This window comes from Meriones unguiculatus, chromosome X, assembly GCF_030254825.1.
Source record: "Meriones unguiculatus strain TT.TT164.6M chromosome X, Bangor_MerUng_6.1, whole genome shotgun sequence".
Taxonomy (NCBI): Eukaryota; Metazoa; Chordata; class Mammalia; order Rodentia; family Muridae; genus Meriones; species Meriones unguiculatus.
The window spans coordinates 136,463,739-136,489,309 of NC_083369.1; the positions used below are offsets into that span (position 1 = coordinate 136,463,739).

The 25,571-nt window shown below is 40.6% G+C and overlaps 1 protein-coding gene across 2 annotated transcripts in view; it reads left to right on the plus strand.

Moving 5' to 3' along the window:
• Ca5b (carbonic anhydrase 5B) overlaps positions 1-25,571 on the plus strand; it is a 55,994-nt gene that overhangs the window by 13,998 nt on the left and 16,425 nt on the right. For both annotated transcript variants that reach the window (XM_021663389.2, XM_021663391.2), the window contains exon 3: positions 14,215-14,412. In XM_021663389.2, coding sequence (XP_021519064.1) covers positions 14,215-14,412 — 198 coding nt within the window. The remainder of the gene's footprint in view (positions 1-14,214; positions 14,413-25,571) is intronic.

A 25,571-nucleotide genomic window follows, 5' to 3' on the forward strand; every position in this document is an offset into this window, starting at 1 on the left:
ATGAAAATAAAATTAGTTTCACTCAGAGTGCCATTTAGCCTAATTGTTATAACTTGCAAGGCCACAGATAAGGACATTGCAGCCAGTCCTGAAGATACCTGATAGACTAGGATCAGATGGAAGGGAGAAGGATTTCCCCTATCAGTGGACTCAGAAGGGGGCAGGGAGGAGATGAGGGAGGAGGGATTGGGAGGGAATGAGGTGGGGGCTACGGCTGGGATACAAAGTAAATAAACTGTGATTAAAATTAAAAAAGACATGTGCCACCACCAAAAAAATAGACAAAAGATCTTAAAACATAGGAAAATGAATGTGATGATTTATTAATTTTTAATTTATAAATATATAAAGAAGACGATGGAGAATAAAAATGGTACAGATTTGTTATTACATTAAGGATGCTTAATGTTCTTGATCCTCTTATATTTATTTATTTATCTATTTGTTTGTTTTTTGAGACAGGGTTTCTTGTAGCCCAGGCTGGCTTCATACTTGTTCTTTAGGGAAGGTTGCCCTTAAATTTCTGATTCTCCTGTCTCCGTTTCCTCAGTATTGGGATTAAAGCTGTGCATCACCACATCTGGCTTCTTTTGACAAGAAAGAGGAACGTTGAAATAATTGAACTGTACTGTATCAAATACAGCCACTAAAAAATAACATGAAACTACAAGATAAAACAAAAAGAAATAAAAGACAAAAAGGAAAAGAAAAAAAATGTAGTCACTAGTTTCATGTATCTACATGTAAACTTAAATTCATTAATACTTTATAGCTGTGTGTGCCTAATATTTAACCATACTGGAAGTTTCCATCCTCAGAAGAAATTCTACTGAATGTTTTCGTATGGAGTTTTTACAACATTGTTTTATTATTTCTATATTTAATTTTGAAGAACACAAGGCCTGAACCACAATTGCATTTATGAAGTTTCCTTAGGGGTTGGAGAGCAGTTAAGAGCTCTTGCCACCCTTGCAGAGGACCAGCACCCATGCTGGGCATCTCACATCTACCTATAACTCCAGCTCCACACTCTTCTAAATCAGTCACTCAATCAACCAACCAACCAACCAGCCAATCAATCAATCAATCAATCTATCTATCTATCTATCTATCTGAGGGAGAGAAAAACTTATTTAGGTGAGTCTCCTTTAAGAAGCTCATACCTACACTTGGGTATGTCTCGGCCTTTTCTTTTCTTTTCTTTTTTCTTTTTTTAACTCCTATACTTAGAAATCTATATTATACCAGGAGTTGTGGCACACACCTTTAACCCCAGCACTTGGGAGACAGAGGCAGCAAATGTTTGTGAATTCGAGGCCAGCCTGGTTTTCAAGACAGACAGGACTAAATAGTGACACTCTGTCTCAAAAGACCATATTAAAAATGTCTTTTAACGAAGTTCATTTCTGATAACATTTTTTTTTTTTTTTGTTTAGCTGGGCATGGTGGATGGTGGCTAAAGCTGTGTGTGGTAATCCCATCGTCAACAAACAAACTTGGTTAAACAAACAAAAATAAATCAATAAGCACATTTAAGATTTTTTCTTTTTTTACATTTTTTTTTTATTATTTTTATTTATCTGTAGATGGGTTTGCATGCCACATGTGTGTAGGTGCCCTCTGATGCCCAAAGAGAGAATCAGACTTGATGGGGCTGGATTTACAAACAGGTAGTTGTGAGTCACCCCATGTTCATGCTAGAAACCACACTTGAGTCCTCTGCAAGAAGGGCAGGTGCTTTTTTTTTTGTTTCTTTGCTTTGTTTTTTCGAGACAGGGTTTCTTTGTGTAGTCTTGGCTGTCCTGGACTCAATTGCAGATCAGGCTGATCTTGAACTCACAGATATCCATTTGCCTCTGCCTCCCAGAATGCTGGGATTACAGGTGTGGGCCACCATGCCTGGCGAGCAGGTGCTTTTAACTGGAGAGCAGTCTCTCCAGCTCATTTAAATTTAAAGTTTACCGTAAAGACTCACTCTTATTATTCTAGCACAAGTACTCAGATATCTAAAGCAGGAGGATCCAGGCCAGCCTGAGTTACATACTGAGAACCTGACTCAAAACTAAACAAAACAAAACAAAACCTCATTGATAACTCCTTCGCGATATAGGCCACAGATGTTTCAAATTACATTTGCAATTAAGAACCCCTTAAAATTCCTTGAGTTTAATGCTATCTCCAGCTCCCTGGGACTAACAGGAAGCCCTGGAGCTAAGCCTAGGAAATACAAGCTTTGTTGCCTATGCTGGTAATGGCATGTGATTCCTCTGGGTCCTCAATTCAGAATTAGAGTTTTCCCTACAACCCTGATAGTCCAGCAAAGCAATTTGTGCTTCTGTGATTGTCAGTAAAGCCTTATGTCAGTAATGCCTTAAGAAGAATCTGTGTACCCTGTCTTAAGACCAAAGCCTACAAAGATAGTCTTTGGTTCCATGGGGAAAGCACAGCCTAATGAAAAAGACAGGATTAGAAAGCCAGGGAGGGTAGAGAACAGTGTTGTCCATGGATAGTGATGGGGAATAAGCCACAAAAGTCACTCTTGTTTTACTAATGGGTTAGAAAACAGAAAGGAAGCCAATTAATTTGGTGACATATTTTATTTAATCCAGTATATTCTAGATGTTGATCTTTTTAAACACATAATTAGTGTAAGAATTATTCACAAATGATGCCATCCAACAGATGTTCAACATAGCCACATATATGAGCCATACTGGTAATTCTATATTTTCTAATGACTTCATTTTTTTTAAGTACAAATAAAGGCTAGAGAGATGGTTCAGTGGTTAACAGCACTGGCTGCTTGCTCTTAAAGAGGACCCAAGTTCAATTCCCAACACCAGCATGATGGCACACACTATAACTCTAGTCCCAGGGTCCCTGATATCTGGTCTCTGCAGACTGCATACACACATGTGGTGCACAGATGTAAATGTAGACAAAACTGCATATATGTAGGCAAAGCACCCATGTACATTTAATGACCAAACAACAATAATTTAAGAAGCACAAATTAGATATATTCTTCTAATATGTTTTAGTTAACCTAATATATCAAAGATATTTCTAACTTGAAATCAATATAAAAAGTATAAGTGAAATTTTTGCATGATTTTGTGCTAAGCCTTCAAAGACCTTAGTGTCATTCATTTATAGTGCATCTCAATTTACACTAGCTGCGTGAGCTAAGTATCATACTGAAAAGCTCAGGTGCAGAGAGGAGCCAGAGCAGTCATTTGAGCTGTTTTAAATTTAATTACCAAAAGCCTAAGGATGAGAGATAAGAGAATTGGGAGAAGGAAGGAGAATGGCATCTCTTTACAAGCTCTCTTTTCTGTCCCAAAGCTGTGTTTCAGGTAACTGTGTTCCTTTAATCCATATCCCGTGTAGGTTCAATAGGAATAATTTATAACTTCTTTTCTCGTGGTTTCATTTTTTAAATACTCTGGGTTTCTTGATCTTTCATTTTTCTAACTGCTATCAAAACTTGCTTCAGAGAGCTGAAGCCAACAATTGGGCCAACAATTGTAATACCTCCCTTTAAATATTTTTTTTAATATTTGAGATTATAATAGCTACATTATTTTACCCTTGTCTTCCTTTTTTCCAAACCTCCTCATATATTCCTTCTTGCTATTTTTCAGATTCATGGATATATATTCCTACTATTCATTTAGGACCTTCACTGTTTCTGGTACCAAGTGTAGCCCAAGAGACTATAAAGAAAGTACAGGACATAGCCCCTGTGGGCCTGGACATAGTCCCTTTGAGGAGATGAAGAAAACTTATATTCCATGAGGAATGTTTGGGTGTTAAGTGGTGTGAAAGTGAATACAGTGAGTTTCAAAAAAGGAAGATCTGGATGTAAGGAGAAAATGGCTTAGAGACATAAAGTGGAATTATTTCCCCAAATGGAAGGGAAAATGAATGGCAGTCAAGCATGAGCAAAGAGAGAGCTAAGTCTGTATAGGCAGGCAGTTGGAGGAAGAGTAATAAGAAAAGCAGCAGCAGAAGAGCCTTGAAGGAAGGGGAGAGGTGAGATGGCATTGCTTAAGTAGAATCAGCTTGGCCCCAGGCCCCAGAAACCACAACTTGAGGTACAGTCTAGCACATGCATGTCATGAAACTGATCATTTCCAGAAACTATCAAAAATGGCAGGATACAGCCAGCCATAGGTAGCACACACCTTTAATCCCAGCACTCTAGAGGCAGAGGCAGGCGGATCTTTGTGAGTTCAAGGCCAGCCTGGTCTACAGAGTGAGTTCCAGGACACCCAGTGCTACACAGAGAAACCCTGTCTCCAAAAACCAAAACATAACAAATAAACAAAAAACAAAAAGGAAGTAAAGAAAGAAAGAAAGAAAGACAGGAAGGAAGGGGGTGAGAGAGGGAGGGAGGGAGGGAGGGAGGAAGGAAGGAAGGAAGGAAGGAAGAAAGAAAGAAAGAAAGAAAGAAAGAAAGAAAGAAAGAAAGAAAAAGAAAAAGAGAATGAGAAAGAAAGAAAAGGCAAGACACACGTATAGAAGGGTGAAAGATAAGGGAACACCACCAGAAGACTTCATGGGAAAGTCTAGGTTGTAGAGGCTTGAACTAGACTGGTAGTCATGGGCAAGGCAAGGAAGAATGACTCTGAAAGATCCTACAGAAGGAATATGGCAGTCTAATGGGACAAGGAGACATAAAGCAAAAGGTAGAATCAGACTGCCTCATCCTGTTATAGCAGGTTCATGTCCACAGTTATAGCAATGGTGCCACATCTATGCTGCTATAACAAAATTCCTTAAACTGAGTAATTTATCAACAACAAACAATGATTTCTCACTTCTGGAGGCTGGGAAGTCCAACAATAAGGCGCTAGAAGGTAAAGTGTCCAGGAGACGTTTGGTTTTTATTTTAAAGATGCCAACTGATGAGACCTGACAGGCTAGAGTTGGATAGAAGGGGAGGAGGGCCTTCCCATCAGTGGACTTGGAGAGGGGCATGGAGGGAGATGAGGGGCCAGGACTGGGAGGGGACAAGGGAGGGTGCTATAGCTGGGATACAAAGTGAATAAATTGTAATAATAAATAAATTTTAAAAATATTTTTAAAAAGGTGGGAAAGACCCCAAGACTGCGTAGGTCTATTTTAAAGAGTGTTGATTCCATGCATGAGAATGCCATGCAACTTTTTTTTTTTTGCCTTTTAAAATTTTTTATTAATTACAGTTTATTCACTTTGTAGCCCCCCTCCTCCCCTCCCAACCCTACCCTCTCTCCCTCTTCTCTACCCATGTCCCTCCCCAAGTCCACTGATAAGGGAGGTCCTCCTCTCCTTCCTTCTGATCCAAGTCAATTGGGTCTCATCAGGACTGGCTGCAGTGTCTTCTTCTGTGGCCTGGTAAGGCTGCTCCCCCCTCAGGGGGAGGTGATCAGAGAGCAGGCCGATCAGTTCATGTCAGAGACAGTCCCTTTTCCTATTACTATGGAACCCACTTGGACACTGAACAGCCATGGAGCTCCACAAGGACCAAATATATCTGGGTACCGGGATCTTTTCTGAGACTGACACTCCACCAAGGACCATGTATGAATATAACCTAGAACCTCTGCTTGGATGAAGCCCGTAGTAGCTCAGTAATCAATTGGTTTCCCATAGTAAGGGGAACAGGGACTATTTCTGACAGGAACTCAATGGCAGGCTCTTTGACCTCCCCACCCCCCAAGGGAGGAGCAGCCCTGCTAGGCCACAGAGGAGGACTTTGCAGCCAGTCCTGAAGATACCTGATAAAACAGGGTCAGATGAAAGGGGAGGAGGTCCTGCCTAATCAGTGGACTTGGAAAGGGGCAGGGAGGAGATAAGGGAAGGAGGGAGGGTTTGGGAAGGAATGAGGGAACGGGATACATCTAGGATACAGAGTTAATAAAATGTAACCAGTATAATAATAAAAAAACATTAGGTCTTATTTCAAAAGCCTATATGCCACAAAATTTGAAAATCTAAAGGAAATGGATGATTTTCTTGATCGATTCCACTTGCCAAAGTTGAATCAAGATCAGATAAATAAATTAAACAGTCCTATATTTCCTAAGGAAATAGAAGCTGTCATCAAAAGTCTCCCATCCAAAAAAAGCCCAGGGCCAGATATTTTCAGTGCAGAATTCTACCAGACCTTCAAAGAAGAGTGAACACTAATACTCTTCAAACTATTCCACAAAACTGGGCCATGTATCTTTATGACCTTCAAAAGATGCTCTTTCTCTTATTCATTTGAGCTGCAAATACTGATTGAAAGCCAGGTTGGCTTGCAGAATAGTGGAAGAGGAATATATTTAAGCATACAGTTGTAATTATAACTGTGAATAAAGATTAGTATGGGAAATCAATGCTTTGATTTTAAAATGGCTGGATATTATGGTACACACCTTTAATCTCAGTGCTGGAGATACAGAGGCAAGAGGATTGCTGTAAGTTTGAAACCCTTCTGGTCTATGTTACATAGTGAGTTCCAAGGACAGCCAAGGCTACATAGTGAGACCCTGTTTTTTGTTTTTATTTAGTTTTTTTTTTTTTTTTTAAAGATAGAGGGAGAATCGTATTATAAGAGAATCAAAGGCAACTTTGCTATGGAGGGAACAATTAAGCCCAAGACCTAATGAGAGTCATTCCTTGAGCTGAGTGAGAGGAAATTAGCTTCTGTGAAAGGAAAAAAGGTGCTAGGAGTGTGCTCTTCATGTTTCAAAGACCAAAAGAGGGATACTCTTAAGGCTGGAAAAAATAACTCATTGCAGTGAATTGAATGTGCATCTCCCTAAAATTTGTATGTTGAATTTATGACCTCCCAGTGATTATGTTAGAAGATGGGGCCTTGGGAGGCAATGAGATGATGAGGACTCTGCCCTTAAGAATTGGATAAGCACCCTTTTATAAGACTGGAGTGAGAAGACACCAAGAGGACAGCTGTCTATGAAACAGAAAGTAGCCTTCAGCCAACACCAAATCTGCTGGTACCTTCTGTCGGTCTTTCCACACTCTAGAACTCTGAGAAAAATTGTATTTCTTTCGTATATAAGCCACCCATTCCATGATAATCTGTTAAAGAAGCCTGAAGAGACCAAGACAGTGCCAAAGCATGCATTACATCAAAGCTACATGATAAAGAGCTGAGACCAAATGTATGGTCAACATGGAATCTAAAGTTTTGATGGGCTGAGGAGATGCACGTAGTACCCTGCCAGCCATGTAGTCAAAGCAACCATATTCATAAAGATAAAAATAAATATTAAAAACATAAGTTCTGTCAGCTGCAGAACTTTTTATTATTATAATAACTATTATTTGTAGTCCTTGGGATTGAACCTAGGGTATCATGCCTGGGAGGTGAAAACTATACCACTGAACCAACCCCATAGTAATCATAGTAATTACAGATTCTATGGACAATCTGATTCTACTAAGTTAAGCTATGATTGACACAATCACTGCTGTTTTATTTTCTATAAGAAATGTGTGAAAATAAAACGTCTTGTAACACAATATAATCTTATTTCAAAGGAAAAAATCAAGTTCCATTTTATTTTTGTTTAGAAGAAGAAAGAAAGGGAGAGGGGAAAAATAAAAAATGAGTGTGCTGGGTGTGGTAGTGCACACCTTGAATCCCAGCACGTGGGAGGCAGTCAGGTTATTAGCCATAGTCTGAGGATGTCAGAGGTATAATATAGGTTTCCTTGGGGTGGGAATCTTTGAAACTGAGTGGACTGTGAACAAAACTTACAGTTCATGTATTGTTTTTGGCTCTAGATGAAGGTTTCTCTATTCTGGCTCTAGGGACATTTTTCACATCTAGGATAATTCTTGCCTCTGTCCATCCTATGCAGAGGATATTTATCAGCATCTTCAGCTTTTGTCCAGCAGAGGTCAGTAGAACCCTACCCCAGTTTTGTCTTGAAGGAAGCATCAGGGAAACTCAGATTTCTCTTGGAGGGTTTAATCCATCCTGACACCCTCAGGAGGACTCAATATCTATACCAATGGGACACTTTTGAAAATAAATCAAGCAAGCAAAAATAAATAAATAAAGCTAAGACTTGGAGAATTTAGCTCTGGGAAGGAACCAAGAGGAAGTGAAATATCTTCTCCATTATATTGAACCAGAGACAAGATTCTGTTTTTGAGTTAATAGGAGGATGAGAATGTTACTGGCATATATGAGAGATTTTACTGTCTAACAACACAGTTATCTCTTTTGCATTAATTAATTTATGTATTTACTGTATACACAGTAGGAAGTTCCCCTCCTTCTCTCTTCCCCTCCTCTCCTGCTGTGACCCCTCCCTTTCTTCTCAGAGATGGAGACATGTTCCATGGGTATCAACCCACCTTGGCATATCAAGTAGGACTGAACCCATCTTCTCCTATTGAGGCCAGACAACACAGACCAGTTAGGGGAAAGGGATCCAAAGGCAGGCAACAAAGTCAGAGACAGGCCCTGCTCCTGTTGTTAGAGGTCCCACATGAGGACCAAGCTGTACATCTGTTACATAGTGGGGGTGGGGAGGAGCTAGGTCCATCCCCATAGATACTCTCTGCTTGGTGATTCAGTCTCTGTGAGCCCCTGTGGGCCCAGGTTAGTTGATTTTGTAGGTTTTCTTGTGGTGTCCTTGACCTTTCTGGCTCTTTCAATCCTTCCTTCCCCTCTTCCATAAGATTCCTGGAGCTCCCCCTAATGTTTGGCTGTGGATCTCTGCATCTGTTTTCAACAGCTGCTGGGTAAAGCCACTCAGGTCTGCAAGAATAGCAGAATATTATTAATAGTGTCAGGTGTGGGCTCTCTGAGTGGCATTCGATTCAAGTTGGACCAGTCACTCATTGATTGGCTGGGTTAAAGGTTGTGTGCGTGGGTTGGTGTCTCTCTCCCTCCACTGGAAGTCCTGCCTGGTGGCGACTTCAGGTTCCCTTTCCTCCCCTGCTGCTAGGAATCTCAGCTAGGGTCACCACCATAGACTCCCAGGAGTCTCACCTGACCCAGACATGCCCCCCTCCACCAATCCCCATTCTCTTTCCCAGTCCTCCTCTTTCCCCCCATCCGGCTCTCTCCAGAACTGATCCTCAACCTGGTACCATCCCCACCCCCTCTCCCATCCAGTTCCCTCCCTCCATCTATTTCAGATATATATTTTATTCCCCCTTCTGAGTGAGATTCAAGCATCTTCCCTTGGTCCCTACTTAGCTTCTTTGGGTCTGTGGATTGTAGGATGGCTATCCTGTATGGCTCATATCCACTTAGAAGTGAGTCCATACCATAGATGTCTTTCTCAGTCTGGGTTACCTCATTCAGGATGGTATCTTAATCAACCCCTTAGACTCAGTGGTGGAGTGAGATGTGGCATTGCTACTAACTTCTGTCCATTTATGTTGCTCCTTATTTTTTTAAGGTTTTATTTAATTTTTATTCATGTGTTATGTGTATATAACCGTGCAGGTACCTGAAGAGGTCAGAAGAGCTACATGTGGTTGTAGGGCCCCTGATACTGGTTCTGGGAACCAAATTTACAGAGTAGCAGGCACACTTAACCAGTGAGCCATCTCTGAAGCCCCATGTTTCTTCTCCTTTCCTTGCTGGCCTTGATTCTGTGTCTAATCCTGGTGCTTCTATTTTTTCCCTTTTATTAAAAATAGATTTTTTTTTGTTAGTTGGTGGTGATGCATGCCTTTAATCCCAGTGCTTGGGAGGCAGAGGCAGGCAGATCCAGGCAGATCTCTGTGAGTTTGAGGCTAGCCTGGTAGCCTGGTGTACAGAGCTATTTCTAGGATAGTCAGGGCTACACAGAGAAATCCTATCTTGAAAAGCCAAGAGAGACAGAGAATAGATATTTTTTTCTCATACAATTTATCCAGATTACTGTTTCCCCTCCCTCTACTTCTCCCAGTTCCTCTCTACTTCCCTTTGATTCAGAGCCACCTCATTTCTGTCTCTCATTAGAAAATAAATAGGCTTCTATTCTTCTTCTTCTTATTATTATTATTATTGTCATCATCATTTGTTTCTGTTGTTTGTTTGAGACTATTGTGTGTGTGTGTGTGTGTGTGTGTGTGTGTGTGTATACATACATATAAATACATATATCCCTGGCTGTCCTGGGACTCCCTGCATAGACTAGAATGTCCTTGAACTCAGAAACATGATTTCCTCTACCTCCAGCAAGAGCTGGGATTAAAGGTGTGTGCTATCATGACCAGGATTTTTTTTAACTTTTAATTGATTCTTTCTGAGTTTTAAATCATGCACTGCAGTCCTACTTATCCTCTCATTCCCTGTCCCCTTATATCCACTCTTTACTCTTTCAACCTCCCCCCCAACAAACACATGCAAACAAACAACAAAAGCATAGAACACACCTCACCATGGAAGCTGTAGTATGTCACAGTGTCGCACAGTATATTCTCTTGCAAATGTCCATTTGCAATGAGTCATTGGTCTGGTTTGAGATCTCTGGTTTCTGTGACACCATCAATATTGGATACTCACTGGGACTGCTCCCAGTTATCCTGTGTCATGGAGATCCTGTAGCTTTGGACCAGCAGGAATGGCCCTTTTACATATCCCAACCATTCTCAGATGATAGAGATTTTGGGGTGGGCCAAATCAGAGTCCTAGATCTGGGCCTAAGTGGTAGCTGAGCTGGTTAGCACACTCTCCCTTATCAGCATCACCAGGACGAGAGCTGTCCAGCACAGCTCTTGGCTAGGCCACCCAATGCCAAAAAGAGGGTCAGCTCTCCCTTCTCTCATGCTCTCAGGGCTGGCTCACCCACACCCAGGCCCTCGGGACCAACTCCACTGTGCTGCCCAGTAAAGATGTGGGGGCACACCCTCCCAAGTGCTGCAGCCTGCAGGGGGCTGGACAAGGTCTCCCACTCTTACAACCTGGGGGCTGGCTCATTGGTGCCTTTGCCTGCAGGGTGCCATTCTTGCTCTCCTGAGTGCTACAGCCAGGCAGGGCTAGGTCTCCCACTCTTATGACCTGGGGTCCATCCCTTCCAACTATTGCAGGTAGCGAGGGAGGAGGGCACTACCCCCACGACCACTCCACCTTACAGCAGACTAGTGGCAGGTAATCTCTCTCATGCATTCTAGCCCTCAGGGCTGGCTCTTCTGAGCCCCCTTCACCAGAGCCAGCACTACTGTGCTGCCCAGGGAAGGTTCAGGGTCACCTCTCCTAAGTGCTGCTGCGCATGAAGGACAGGACCATCTCACCTGCACTCAGGAGCCCAGGACTAGCTCACCACACTGCTACAGGTGGTCAGAAGCAACAGGGGTGGGGTCATCACCCCCCCATGCTACCTCATAGCAGACAGTGGTAGGCTAGCTCTCCCACACTCTTGTCCTCTGGGTGGGCTCACCCACATGAACCCACCACCAGGATCAGCTCTGCTGTGCTGTCCAGGAGAGGTACAGGGCCCACTCTCCTGAGTGTTGCAGCTAGAAAGGGGTGGGGCTAGTTTGTTTGTTTGTTTGTTTTGAGGGTTTCTCTATATTGTCCTGGCTATCCTGGAACTCACTATGTAGATCAGGCTAGAAAAAAAAAAAAAACAGGCTTCTAAGGGATTATGATATGATATGATATGATATGATATGATATATGCTATGCTATGCTGTGATATGGTGTTGAAGCTAACACATTGGAATAGGACAAAACAAACAAACAGAAGGAAAATAGCCCAAGAAAAGGCACAAGAAACAGATATATATGCAGAGACCCACTCATTCACACACTCAGAATTCCCATAAAAACAATAAACTCTAAGCCATAATATTTATTCGAAGGGCCGATAGGTTAAAAAAAGGAGACAAAATATGTATGTATACACACACATACATATATATTATACATAAAGATTTGGCCAACACCTCAATTAGATGTAACCCATTCCCAGTATTGGAAGCTTCATTTGGTGACAAGAAATGTCCAGTTGGGGCTCTGTTTTCCCCATTTATGGTGATATCATTTAGATCACCTCCATATATGTATATATTTCAAAAGCTTCTACTGTATTAGGTTTCCATACAACCACACAAATGACCCTTAATTTTAGCTGTCTCTCCCTATATTTTCTTCCTCGTTCCTGTTTTCCTATCTCCTCCCCACTTGATCCTCTTGTTCCAGCCTCCCTTTATATCTATCTATTCTATTACCTTTTCCTAGGAAGATCTATTTGTCCTTTTAAGTCCATAACCTATGTGGTTCTATGGACTGTAGCTTGCTTATCATTGACTTAACAGCCAATATTCACATATAAGCAAATACATACCGTACTTGTCTTTCTGTGTTTTGATTGCCTCATTCAGAATAATTTTTCTAGTTCCATCTACTTCATGATTTCTTTTTTTAAAAACAGTTGAATAATAATCCATTGTGTAAATTTATCCCATTTTCTTTATCCATTCTTCTGTTGAGTGACATCTAGGTGTTTACTGTTTCTGGATATTAGGAATAGAGCAGAAAGTGTCTCTGTGGTAGGATGAAGCATCCTTTGGGTTTAGCCAGATCTTGAGGTAAATCCCTTCCCAATTTTCTGAGGAACTGCCACTCTGACTTCCACTAACAATGTTCCCCTCACTCTGCATCCTTGCCAGCATGAATTATCACTTGATTTATTCATCTTAGCCATTCTGACAGGTATAAGATAGAATCTCAGAGTCGTTTGGATTTACATTTCCCTGAATACTAAGGACGTTGAGCATTTCTTTGAGTGCTTCTTGGCCATTTGAGATTCCTCTGTTAATTCTCTGTTTAGCTCTGTATCCCATTTTTGTTTGGTTGTTTGGTTTGTTGGTGTTTAGTATCTTGAGTTCTTTAAACATTTTGGATATTAGCACTCTGTTGGATGTAGGGTTGGTGAAGATCTTTTTCCATCTTGAGGCTGTTGCTTTGTTCAGCTGACAGTGTCCTTGCCTTACAGAAGCTTTTCAGTTTCATGAGGTCCCATTTATTAATTGTTGATTTTAACGCCTGAGCTGTTGCTGTTATGTTCAGGAAGTTGTTTCCTGTGCCAATGTGTTCAGGGCCATTCTCCATTTTCTCTTCTTTAAGGTTCATTGTATTTGGTTTTATGTTGAAGTCTTTGATACATTTGGACTTGCTTTGCCAGTGATAAATATGGATCTACTTACATGCCAGGTGGTGGTGGCACTCTTCTTTAATCCCAGCACTTGGGAGGCAGAGGGAGGTAGATCTCTGTGAGTTCGAATCCAGCCTGGTGTACAGAGTGAGTTCCAGGTCAGCTAGGGATATTGCACAGAGAAACCCTTTCTTGAGCCCCACTCCCTCCCCAAAAGAAAGAATCTACTTAGATTCTTCTACATGCTGCCATCAAGTTGGACCAGGAAGACCACCCCAAACTGAGAGATGTGGGTTCTGCTCATCATTTCTGTGTGGCTCAGCAGATCTCTCTGTGCTGTCATCAGGAAGTCTGCTGATATTTATTGCTGCAAAGACCTGGTCTTCACTCTATGGAAGAAGGACCAGCACAAACCATTTAGTCAATATGTGTTTTGGACAAACTGCATTTGCATACCTTAAGAGATATGTCTTCAGTCTTGTGACAAATTGTGAACTTGAGGAACTTCAGCAATGCTGGTGTCTATCCAGGCCTTAGAGGGTGACTGCTTAGTCCTCACAGTTGTTTAGTGACCTGGCACACACACTTATGTAGCACAATCATATTTTTTTTATGTACCAGTCAAGCAATTGAAATCTGACAATACTGAATTAAAGTTTGTTTTCCAACAGTTCTCACTCTGGTTCCTTTGTTGAGATAAAGTCTGTTATTGAAAGTTTACTTGATTTTGTATTTGAAAACAGTTTAGATGATTGGCATTCAAGACATTGCAATGAAACAAAGAACACCATTTGTGAAAACTGTTTCTACACTCTAATCTCCATGTATTTTGCTGATTCCACAGAACTGGTGGCAATGACTTCAGATAACATTAGCAGACAGGCTTAGAAGGGTTAGTTTTATGAGATGACAGAATAAAGACTCCTCCACAAGGTGCTCTCTGGCCTGCCCTAATCTGCTTTATACGGTTCATTAAGGCCCCAAATAGTTGATTTTTGAGACTGCAAGATGCCTTTGCACTCCTTGGGTTCTTCCAAAATGAGATGGTGCTGTGTGTGGTGCTATGCTAGGTAGTGGTTGTTTTTGTTAACTGCCTGTGTTTGCTCTCTCCTAGTACCGCCACTCTGGGAGAACTTGAACCTTGTTCCTGCGGGTGATCGTCAGTCACCCATCAACATCCGATGGAGGGACAGTGTTTATGACCCTGACTTAAAACCACTCACCATCTCATATGACCCGGCCACCTGCCTCCACATCTGGAATAATGGGTACTCTTTCCTCGTGGAATTTGAAGATTCTACAGATAAATCAGGTAAAGAAAGGCAAGAGCTGGTATTCATTTATATAATAAAAATAACTATGTTATATCAAAATATGACACATCAGAGGGTCTCTATTGTACTAGAGACCTCTTTATTAATGGTGACATGAAACTCACTGTTTTTATTTTTTGAATATATAAAAATGTTTTATGACCATTTTCTTCCATCCAATATAAGTCATATTTTATTGCTTACAAATAAGTTTAATAATCAGTATGGAAGAGAATGTGTGAACTTTAACTTTGCTAGAAATTTATTTTATATGTATTTATTTAATGTGTACAAAGTTTCCTCTGCTTACTGACTTTAAATGAGTCATCATATTACACAGAAAGATTATTAATCACATTTAGCTTACCAGATTGCAATACACCTGAAATGGGGCAAAATAATATTTATGTGTATGCTAGATTATAGCCTTAACTAGTTAAGATGAGTCACATATAGAGAAATAAGAAACTTAAGTCATGCTAGTTTTTTTTAAAGAGTGTTACATAGTTTTCCTAGGTGTGGAAACAGAAGCAGGTGGATCTCTGTGAGTTCAATGTCAGTCTGGTCTACATAGTGAGGTCCAGGCTAGCTGTGACTGCATGGTAAGATCCTATTTCAAGCGAAACAGCAACAGGAAAATACTGTGAATTTGATGATGTCCAATATTTATTACTCGGATACAACTATTACTCAAAATAGTATAGCTAATCAGGGACAGTTTTGACATTATCCTCTTATTCTGCCACTCCTCTCCTGGTCCCTGGACTGGGGATTCTCCAGAAATTCTGTAGGCTTTTTTTTTTTTTTTTTTTTTTTTGGTATTTCAACTACTGGGGAATGCGAATACACGTAGCATTTAGTGATTTAGAGCTAGGGATGGTCCTCACAGTCCTACCATGCGCAGGACACCATTCATGAAGATTAGCAGGCCCCAGATACCATTAGAACTGAGCTCAAAGAAAATGGCTTTCTCTCACGAATATGAGGTGAGTTTTAATAGTGAAGGTAATGTGCATATTAGGTAAAGATGTGTAACTTAAAAGCACAGGCTTATTTAACTGATCTGGAAATTTCAGCTATTTCTTTGTTTTATTTATATTTTCCTGTAATTCTTTGGTGCTTAGCTATGGTGCTCTGGCCTCTTTGGCCCCCTGGACTACAAATAGACCACTCTTCCAGTGAGTTCTCTGTCTCTGTCTGTCTGTCTCTCCCCCCCCCCTTTCCTCCTTCCCTCTCTCTCCTCTCGCGCTCTCTCTCTCTGGTAATCTTCCTTCTAGCATCCTTCTGTGCTATGATTCAGGAAGTATTCAAACCTGTCCTTTTGAACTAAAATGTCTTCACATCCCCCATTCACTTCTCTTGTTTGTCCTATGTGTATGTATGCTTGTGTGTGTAGTATATGTAGATATGTGTAGTATATGTAGGTAAGTATAGTATATGCAGGTATGTCTACCCATGCACGTGCATGCAGAGGCCAAAAAGGATGTCAGCAATCTTCTTCTATCACTAGCCACTTTATTTCCTGCAGATGAGGGTTTCTCACTGAACCCAATGCTTTCATTTTGGTTAAGTGGCTGTTGGGATCCTTTTTCTGTCTTCCAATGCTGGTGTTAAAAGCATGCCTAGTGTTTGCATGGATGCTGGGGCTTAAAACCCAGGTCATAATACTTACACAACAAATCTTCTTACTCACTGAGACATCTTTCCAACCTGCTCTGCTTTGTTGTTTATAGTATGACACAGTCTCCCAAACTTTGAATGTGTTACTTAACATGTCTCAAACTAAGAAGGAATTTTCTCCTTTTCAGGGGCATGTTTTTCCCCTACAATTTCCCCAAAACTCTAGAGTCTGTTCCCACTTCAACTGGAAGCTCATATTACCCCATATGTAAGAATTCTAGAAAATTTCAAACAGCAAACTAAATCCCTACATTCCCCATGACTATGCTGGAACTCTACTACCATTCCTGTTAAATGAATGGGCAGCTCTAGCTGTGAGTACCTACCCTCACACATTCACTCTGGATACACCCCAAACTCCATTCAGAGCTCTGTCATATCAATATGACGGAATAATCTTATCTGGTAATCTCTTTTCTTCTGAAGATCCTAGGGTGCTGGTCAGCTTTGAAAGCTCTTGGTAGACTTAGTATGTGTTCAATTATCATCGTTGTGTTGAGTTGGGAATTTTTAGGAAGCTGTTCAATGGTTTTCCTTGGCCGAAGAGTTAAGGCCAAGAGTATTCAGAGTTAAATAGCTGTGGTTTTGTTTTGTTTTGTTGCATTTATTTATTTATTTATTTATTTAGACTGGATCTCATGTAGGGGAGGCTAATCTCCAACTTTCTGTGTAGCCAAGGATAACCTTGAACTCCTAATCCTCCAACCTCTGCCACTGGTATTTGCAGTTGTGCAACAACCTGGCTTCCATAGCTGTTTTTTTTTTTTTCTTTTTAAGTTAGCTTGTCTTTTTCTTTTGAACTGTAGATTTAAAAGGCTTATTCTATTCATGTGCATGGGTAATCTCAGATGGAAAACAACTGACTCAGATTTTCATCACAGTAAATATTTAGGAACTATAGAGCCATCTAACTAAAATCCCTCTGCTCCTGTTTCCCTGTTGATCTCTCAGAGTCAGTTATACTGTTTTGTCATATTTGTTTTAATAAAAATGGAGAAAATTTCTAAAACAGTTACTTATTTTTCTCTTTCTTGGAAAGGACTAAAAATGACATTTTTATAGTGCTCAATTATTATTTGCTAGAGAAAACCATCTCTAATAAGTACCTAACTTTCTATCTCCCTCTTTTTTCCTTTCAGTGACTGACTGCCTCTTAATTCCTGCTTGTTCTTTACTGTTATTTCTTCATCCTGTTTCAAAAAAAATCATAGCACTCAAAGAGGGGCAAAAATAGAGCAACTAAACATTAAAACTAAAGAAAGTAATAAAAGAAAGCAAAGACATCCTAGAAATGAAGAAAAACAAGAAAACTGTTCTAGGGGGAATTTAATTTATCAGTTTCAAAATAGAGTACAAAATGAACATGCCCTGAGAAATGATGCTGCAGAGAATATTGTAAGATCTGGGAAAAAGAAAAGATCTGGGATAAAGTAAAGGAAAAGGAGCCAGGGAACATATGTGGCAGAAAATATCTTGCCAGACCTTATAGGATGCAGCTAAATGAGTGTTTGGAAGAAAATTCATCGGTGAAAAGGACCAATAACACAGAAGAGCATTGTTCTATCACTAAGCCTAGCTTTATACCCTAAGAAATTGTGACAGAAGAAGAAATTAAACTCAAAGAAAGAAAGAAGGACATGATAATAAGCTGAGTAGAAATCAATGGGATGAAAAAGTGGTTCTTTGGAAGGAGCAACAAAATTGACAAAGGTTCAATCAGATGGGCCAAGAAAAACTTGAAAGAAGACGATTCTAAAATCTGGGATGACAAAAGAGACTGATCTTTTACTGGGAGAGGCAGGAGAGGGGTTGAACTGAGGGCCCCAGGTTGCCACCAATCTCTGTTTAACACACATTTTTCTTTTAATTCTTGTTTTGTCATTGGACTGAACATTCAGTTTCGTAAAGATAACTTTAAAGTGCATCTTGTATTTTAAGGATAGTAACCCCCACATCCTATCCTTTATCCTATTCCTGCTACTTTTCTTCATTACCCTATTTTCCCTTGTGCTTTACATATACGTGTGTGTGTGTGTGTGTATGTGTGTGTGTGTGTGTGTGTGTGTGTGTGTATGCATATGGTTTTACATATCTATAAAAATAGTATCCACAAGTGAGAGAAAACATAATTACTTGTCTTTTTGAGTCTGGCTTATTTCAAGATTTATATCCATTTACTTTCCAGCAAAAGACATAATTGTCTTACTTTTTCTGGCTGAAAGCATACATACACACATATATATGTACATACACACACATACACATACAGGTCAAGGAGTTTTTAATTAAAAATTTTTTATTTTATGTGTATGGGTGTTTAGCCTATGAGTATGTCTCTGCATTACATATGTTCAATACCTGTATAGGTCATAAGAGGGCATCAGATCTCCTGGAAGTGGAGTTACAGATGGTTGTGAACCAACATGTAGGTGCTGAGCATCAAACCTTGGTCTTCTGGAAGAGCAATCAGTGCTCTTAACTACCTGAACCCACCTCTCCAGTCCCTTTAGATTTTATATTACTTTCTTTGATCCATTTGGAGTTGATTTGTGAGGCAAGAGTGCTTATTTGTTTGAGGTGGAGGTCTCATGTAGCCTTGAATTGCTGATTCTTCTACTTCTACCTCTTGAATGCCAGGATTACAGGCATACATCCCCATGCCTTCTGTGGTGTTGATGTTAATACAGAGTAAAAGGGATCAACTCTCATTCTTCTACATGCGAATATTTTCCCAGACCCATTTGTTGAAGAGGCTACAGAGATAGTTTTTATACAAGAGGGTGTGTGTTGGGGGAGGGTAATAAGATCCCATTCCAGGTCTCCCAGAGTTCTTTTTCTCTAACTGAAGGGGTTCACAAGTATCTTGAGAATGACTCCTCTCTTATCAGGGCTTCAGCATAGGGTCAAAGTTATGGAAGGCACTCAAAAGAGAAACAGGAAGGGGGTGTGACCCCTGCTTTTAAGGAGTGTGTAGTATGGTGGAGACAGACCTTAGAAGAGGTGCTGTTACTGTAGCGTAGGAAGAGCTGTGACAGTGGTATGTACATGAGGCAGAGGAAAAGACTTCCTGGCAGACGGGAGACATAGGAGATCTACAGGTTAACAGAGGTGAGAAGTTGTGTAAGGTTTGTACTGTGTGTCCGTTGGAAGAAGGAGGTGGCATTGGGCAAGCTCAGAGGTGCAGCAGGGACTGGTTTAGGGAAACTTGTACAGACCATGCACATACACTGAAAATCCAGACACAGCTTAGGTGGGTGCTCTACATCGACTTTTCTTACAGGGTTGTGAACAAGCATCATCATGTCTGGGGTTTCATCTCAAGGTTCCTTAGGCAAAATGTTCTTCTGCAAACTCACTCGATTGGCAATAGCTAGAAGCCACGTCCTTTTTCTTGTCCTGAAGACTTAATCATAGGGCCACTTACCACCCGACAGCACGCTTTATCAAGGTTTGCAAACAAGCCCGTGAGAAAAGTCAGAGAGGGCAAGCAGGATGACAGCCTTTTTTATAACCAAATCCCAAAGAGAAATCCTGTTACTTCCTCACTTTAGAAACAAGCTGTGAGGTCACACTCAAGGGAGGGGATCATACAATGCTGCAAATACCAAGGGATAGGTGACTGGGTATCAAGTTAGAAGTTGCCAATATTTATGAGGTGGGTGACATATTCATAGAAGTAAGGTCCTATTATTAGCAAGCTCTGGTTTTGATTGAGAGAGCAATAGGGAGGAAAACAGTTGAAGATGACCCCTGACATCAACCTTGGGGTTCCACATGTACATCTGCTACCATCTTCTTTAGGAGTATAGATGTTAGTATGTTTATCCTATATTATATGGCTAATATCCACTTATGAGTGAGTATATACCATGTGTGTCTTTCTGCTTCTGGGTTACCTCACTCAAGATGATCTTTTCTAGTTCCCAACATTTACCTGCAAATTTCATGATTTCCTTGTTTTTAATTTCTGAGTAGTATTCCATTGTGCAAATATACCACAATTTCTGTATTAATTCTTCTACTGAGGGACATCTGGGTTTTTTTCCAGGTCCTAACTATTACAAATAAAGCTGCTACAAACATGGTTGAGCATATGTCCTTGTTGTATAGTTGAGCATAGTTTGGATATATGCCTAGGAGTAGTATAGCTGGATCTTGAGGTAGCACCATTCTCAATTTTCTGAGAAAGCACCAGATTGATTTCCAAAGTGGTTATACAAGTTTCCTTTCCCACCAACAATGCAGGAGGGTTCCCCTTTCTCCACATCCTCTCCAGCATGTGCTGTCACTTGAGTTTTTTATCTTAGCTATTTTGATGGGTGTAAGGTGAAATCTCAGGATTGTTTTGATTTCCCTGATGACTAAGGATGTTGAACATTTCTTTAACTGTTTCTCTGCCATTTGATATTGCTCTATTGAGAATTATCTGTTTAGCTCTGTATCCCATTTTTTAATTGGATTAGTTGGTTTGTTGGTGTTTAACTTCTTAAAGAAGCTAAACAACAAGGAAGACCCTAGGGAAGATGTTCAATCCTCATTCAGAAGGACAAATGTGGTAAACATTGAAAGCAGAAGACAGGGAACAGAACAGGAGCCTACCACAGTCGGCCTCTGAAAGACTACTGATCAAGGTTTTGAAGCAGAGGCTGAGACTCATAGCCAAACTTTGGTTAGAGTGCAGGTAATCTTATGAAAGAAGGGGAAGAGAGAAAGACCTGGAGGGGAGAGGAGTTCCAAAAGGAGACCAACAGAGCCAATAAAACTGAGCCTTGGGGGCCCTGCAGAGACTGATACCCCAACCAAGGACAATTCATGGAGAGGATCTAAACCCCTGGCTCAGTTGTAGCCCATAGGCTCAGTCTCCAAGTGGGTTCCTAGTAAGGGGAGCAGGGGCTTTCTCTGGCATGAACTCAGTGACAACAGGCTCTCTGATCTCCTCCCCTGGGGGGCAGGAGGTACAGCCTTGCCAGGCCATAGAGGAAGACAATGTAACTAGTCCTGATGAGACCTGATAGGCTAGGGTCAAATAGAAGGGGAGGAGGACCTCACCTTTTGGTAGACTAGGGAGAGGCATAGGGAAGAAGAAGGAGGGAAGGTGAGATTGGGAGGAGATGAGGGAGGGAGCCACAGCCGGGATACAAAGTGAATAAATTATAATAAATGACAATAATAAAAAATTTAAATATGTTAAAAATGTCTTTTAATAAACTCCATATCTGGTAACATTTATTGTTGTTCTTGTTGTTTAGTTGGCCATGGTGAATGGTGCCTAAAGCTGTATGTGATAATCCCATCATTAACAAACATTGTTAAATAGACAAAAATAAATCAATAAGCACATTTAAGACTTTTTTAATATTTTCATTTTATTATTTTTATTTATGTGTAGATGGGTTTGTGTGCTGTATGTGTTTGGGTGCCCTCTGATGCCCAAAGAGGGAGTCAGATTTAATGGGGCTGGAGTTACATACAGGTGGTTATGAGTCACCCCACGTATGTGCTAGAAACCACACTTGAGTCCTCTGCAAGAAGGGCAGGTGTTTTTTTTTTTTTTTTTTTTTTTTTTTTTTTTTTTTTTTGTGTGTGTGTGTGTGTGTATGGTGTGACAGGGTTTCTCTGTGTAGGCTTAGCTGTCCTGGGCTCAATTTGTAAACTAGTGCTGGTACCTAACCTTTAGTCCATCTTGACTTCTGAGTGTACGATTTGCTTTGCTTAAGTAAGCTTCTGCAGATACACAAATTCTTTCCTTTGCATAGGCAAGAACCAAGGAGAAGCCCTACCCAGTAGCATCATTTCTTCCAATGATCCTCTTAAAAGGAGTGTCAAAAATTACAATTGTATGGCTTGGAGCTATGGCCCAGTGATCAACAGTGCTTATTGCTCTTCCAGAGGATCTGGGTTCAGTTCCTAGCACCTACATGTTGGTTCACAACCATGCATAACTCCAATTCCAAGAGATCTGACACCCTCTTCTGAACTCCATGGGCAGCAGGCACACATGTTGTGTACATATATACAAGCAGGTACAACACTCATACACATCAAAATAAATCTTTTTGTCTAAAAACCCACAGTACAAGTGATACTATATGAAGCCTGGAACTTGTAAGAAGACTCTTTGCTGGTGAGCATGTTTGGCATCTAAGGAAGTTCATCAGGCTTTGTAAGCAAGCAAGCAAGCAGGATGGAAGCCAGTCCTGTTGTTTCCTGTGGCCTGGGTTTCTGATGCATGGGGACAAACCTAACTGTAGCTTCAATGATGATTAAGCTACAAAAGGGCATTCAGAACCATAGGGTGCTAAGCTCCGAGTGTACAGTTTCAGTTCATTGGTTTCCTCTGGTCTCACCTCCCTCCCTCACCAAGAGACACAACTCCCAACATACAACTGCTGTTTGCTTAATTACCTCATATCTAACTCCTTGCCTAGATGGACTCAATGATGGGTAGCCAACTGGTTCAAACCAAGGTTCTTTTCCTTCAGAGTCCATCCTCTCAACCATAGGATGTGTTAATAACACTTCTCGGCCTTGCTTCTCCCAATTATATAGTTTACATAGATATGATACTAAGCACACACTAAAGATTTTGTAACTTAGTAAGTGCTAGAGCCAATGCTGGCCCTCTAACTACTTTGGGCCTGGGGACCACAAATGTGGTTATAGCTACAGTTCAGAGAGCCAATGAGAATCCGCGAGGCTGGCAGAGTTGGAGAGAAACACCAGCAGTGGAGAGTGTATGGGTCTCTTTCAAGGGGGTGGCTTTTTCATCTATCTAGTCTGCTGCCCAGTGAGATTGTATGCCCATCATGGCCAGGGGAGTCTCACTGATGTGAGGCAGGTTGAAAATGTATATTTTCACATGTAATGGTCGAGCTTTAACATTTTTCCTCTTTCCATTTTTCATTTATGTATGGTATGCATGTGTTTTGTTTTGTTTTTTTATATTCGTGGTAACACTTGTACATGTGGAACCCCAAGGTTGATGTGGTGAATTGAAACATACTAAGACCAATTCTGCTCCTCATTTCTCTCATAGCCACTAAATTGGTGACATCTCTCTATTTTGCTCATCTCTTTGGAGGCAACATATAATCAAGTTCCAGAATATATTTTCAGTGTTGTCGTAGGTTAAGAAGAGGAAAAACTGGCCCCTTTCTCTTCACTAGTCATTTGGGCCTAGACCTTCGGTTTTATTCAAAAGATCAGATATGGCAAAACCATGTTCTCAATTTAGAGCTTTAGAGAAAATGGGGCTGAGCATGCAGCTCATTGGTAGAATGCTTACCTAGCATGAACAAAGCCCTGGGTTCTAGCATAAGACACCCCCCCCCCAGAAAAAAAGGCCTGGTGGTACCAATGGGTAATCTCAGCACTTGGGAGATAGAGGCAGGAGAATCAGAAGCTCAAGGTCATCCTCTGCTACATAGTGAGTTAAGATAGCTCTACAACATGAAACCCTATTTTCTTTTAATTTTTTTTTAGGGGGAGGGACTTTTTTATTTCAGTTCATTGTAGTATTGTGCTCATATTATTAATGATTTGGTCATTGACTCCACATCATCCCTGACCTCCAAAGAAAACCCATCCTTCATGACTTTACCTACCTCTTAATGAAAATGTCTTTTGGCCCACCTGGCCCTTTTTTTCAGATGGGGTTTTACTATGTAGGCTCACAGAGATCCACCTGCCTCTGCCTCCTGAGTGCTAGGATTAAAGGCATGTGCCACCACATCTGGCAAAACCATTTTTTGGAGAAGAAATTATGTGAGAAAACATGAGAGGCCAGTCAGATACAGAGCTAACCACTATATGATACATGGGAATGTTTGGTCCTTGGGGTCACCAGACTTCATCATTTGTGCACATAAGTTGCAACTGATGACACAGTAAACTCGTTATTATGCATTAAATGGATGTGTGTAGTGCTGCTCAATTGGTTTGACCATGTACTTGTGACAAGATGGAAGAAATGAGGAGCTGCTATGCTTTAACACAGTTGAGGACAGGGATCAGCACAGCTCAAAGCTGAAGGAAGAAGTGACTTTTTTTTTTTTTTTCCTTCTTGAGAGACCAGGTCTTACCATATAGACTTGACTGGTCTGAAAGGTGCTTTATAGACCAGGCTGGTCTCATACTCACAGATATCTGCCTGTTTCAGCCTCTAGAGTGCCAGGATTAAAGGGATACAAAGCCACAACCAGCAGGCCTAACTTCTAAACGTTTTTTTTTTTTCCTCCTAAATATTCTTATACTGTACTGATTTCACTGGTGTCAAAGAATACTTTAAACAAAATACCTTTTTGTTTATTATTCATCACTAAAGCCAGTGGTAAACTATGTGATGGTTCATAATAACTATTCTGTCTGAAGGAAATTGGGTGATAATTGTCATTTATTGGCAATAACTGTATGTACAATGATGGGAAACTGTGATGTTTTTTTATATGGACACTGCTGAATGATAGTCTCAAGCTAGTTAAAATATCCTTCACCTCCTATACCGCCTATTTATAGTGAGAACATTTAAAATAAATTGTTTTAGAACATTTAGAATAGATACTATTATTCGCTATGGTCACCACGCTGTGCAATAGATCTTGAAAATGTAACTTGTCTAACTGAAAATGTGTAATGTTGGGGCACATTATCTCTGGTGATAATTTTTGACTTGCAAACTTCCTATTCCATTTCCACAAAAGTGAAAGAAACACTAGTATTTTCAAAACTTGACAAGAGGAGCCTTAAGAGATGGCTCAGCAGCTAAGAGCACTACTATGCTTCTAGAAGACCTTTTGAGTCCTCGCATCCATATGATGGCTCACAACCATCTGTAACTCCAGTTTTAAGGGATCTGATTCCCGCTTCTGGCCTCCAGGCACATGAGTGGTTTACAGACAAATGTGCAAGCAAAACACCCATTGACGTGAAACAAGTTTTTAATCTCGAAAACCCGATGAACAAAAAGAACTCCAGAGTTGAAAAGAGCCACATATGGCAGTGCGCACCTTTAATGCAAACACTCAGGAGGCAGAGGCAGGTGGATCTTTGTGAGTCTGAACAAGTTTCAGGCCACTCAGAACAACATAATAAGACCCTGTCTCAACCTCAAAAGTTGAAAAGAAAGGTGTCAGTGTATAAATAAAGAAAAAGAATGGGGGCTGGTGAGATGGCTCAGCAGATAAAGATGCTTGCTGCCATGTCTGATGGTGCCTGGCACACACATACATACACTCAAATAAATGTATGTATTCAAGAAGGAGAATGAATGTATACCTTTAAAGCTAGCACTCCAGAGGCTGAGGCAGGGTAATTCCAAATTTGAGGGAAGGTGAGCCTAAATGAATTTTTAGAAATTTTACATCTTTTGTCTGCATGGTTTAATTTTATCCAGTTAAATTTGATAAATACACCAAGAGAAATTTGCAAATAAATACACCAAGAGAAATGGAAAACTGGACCCAGTCACTACAAAAGCAAA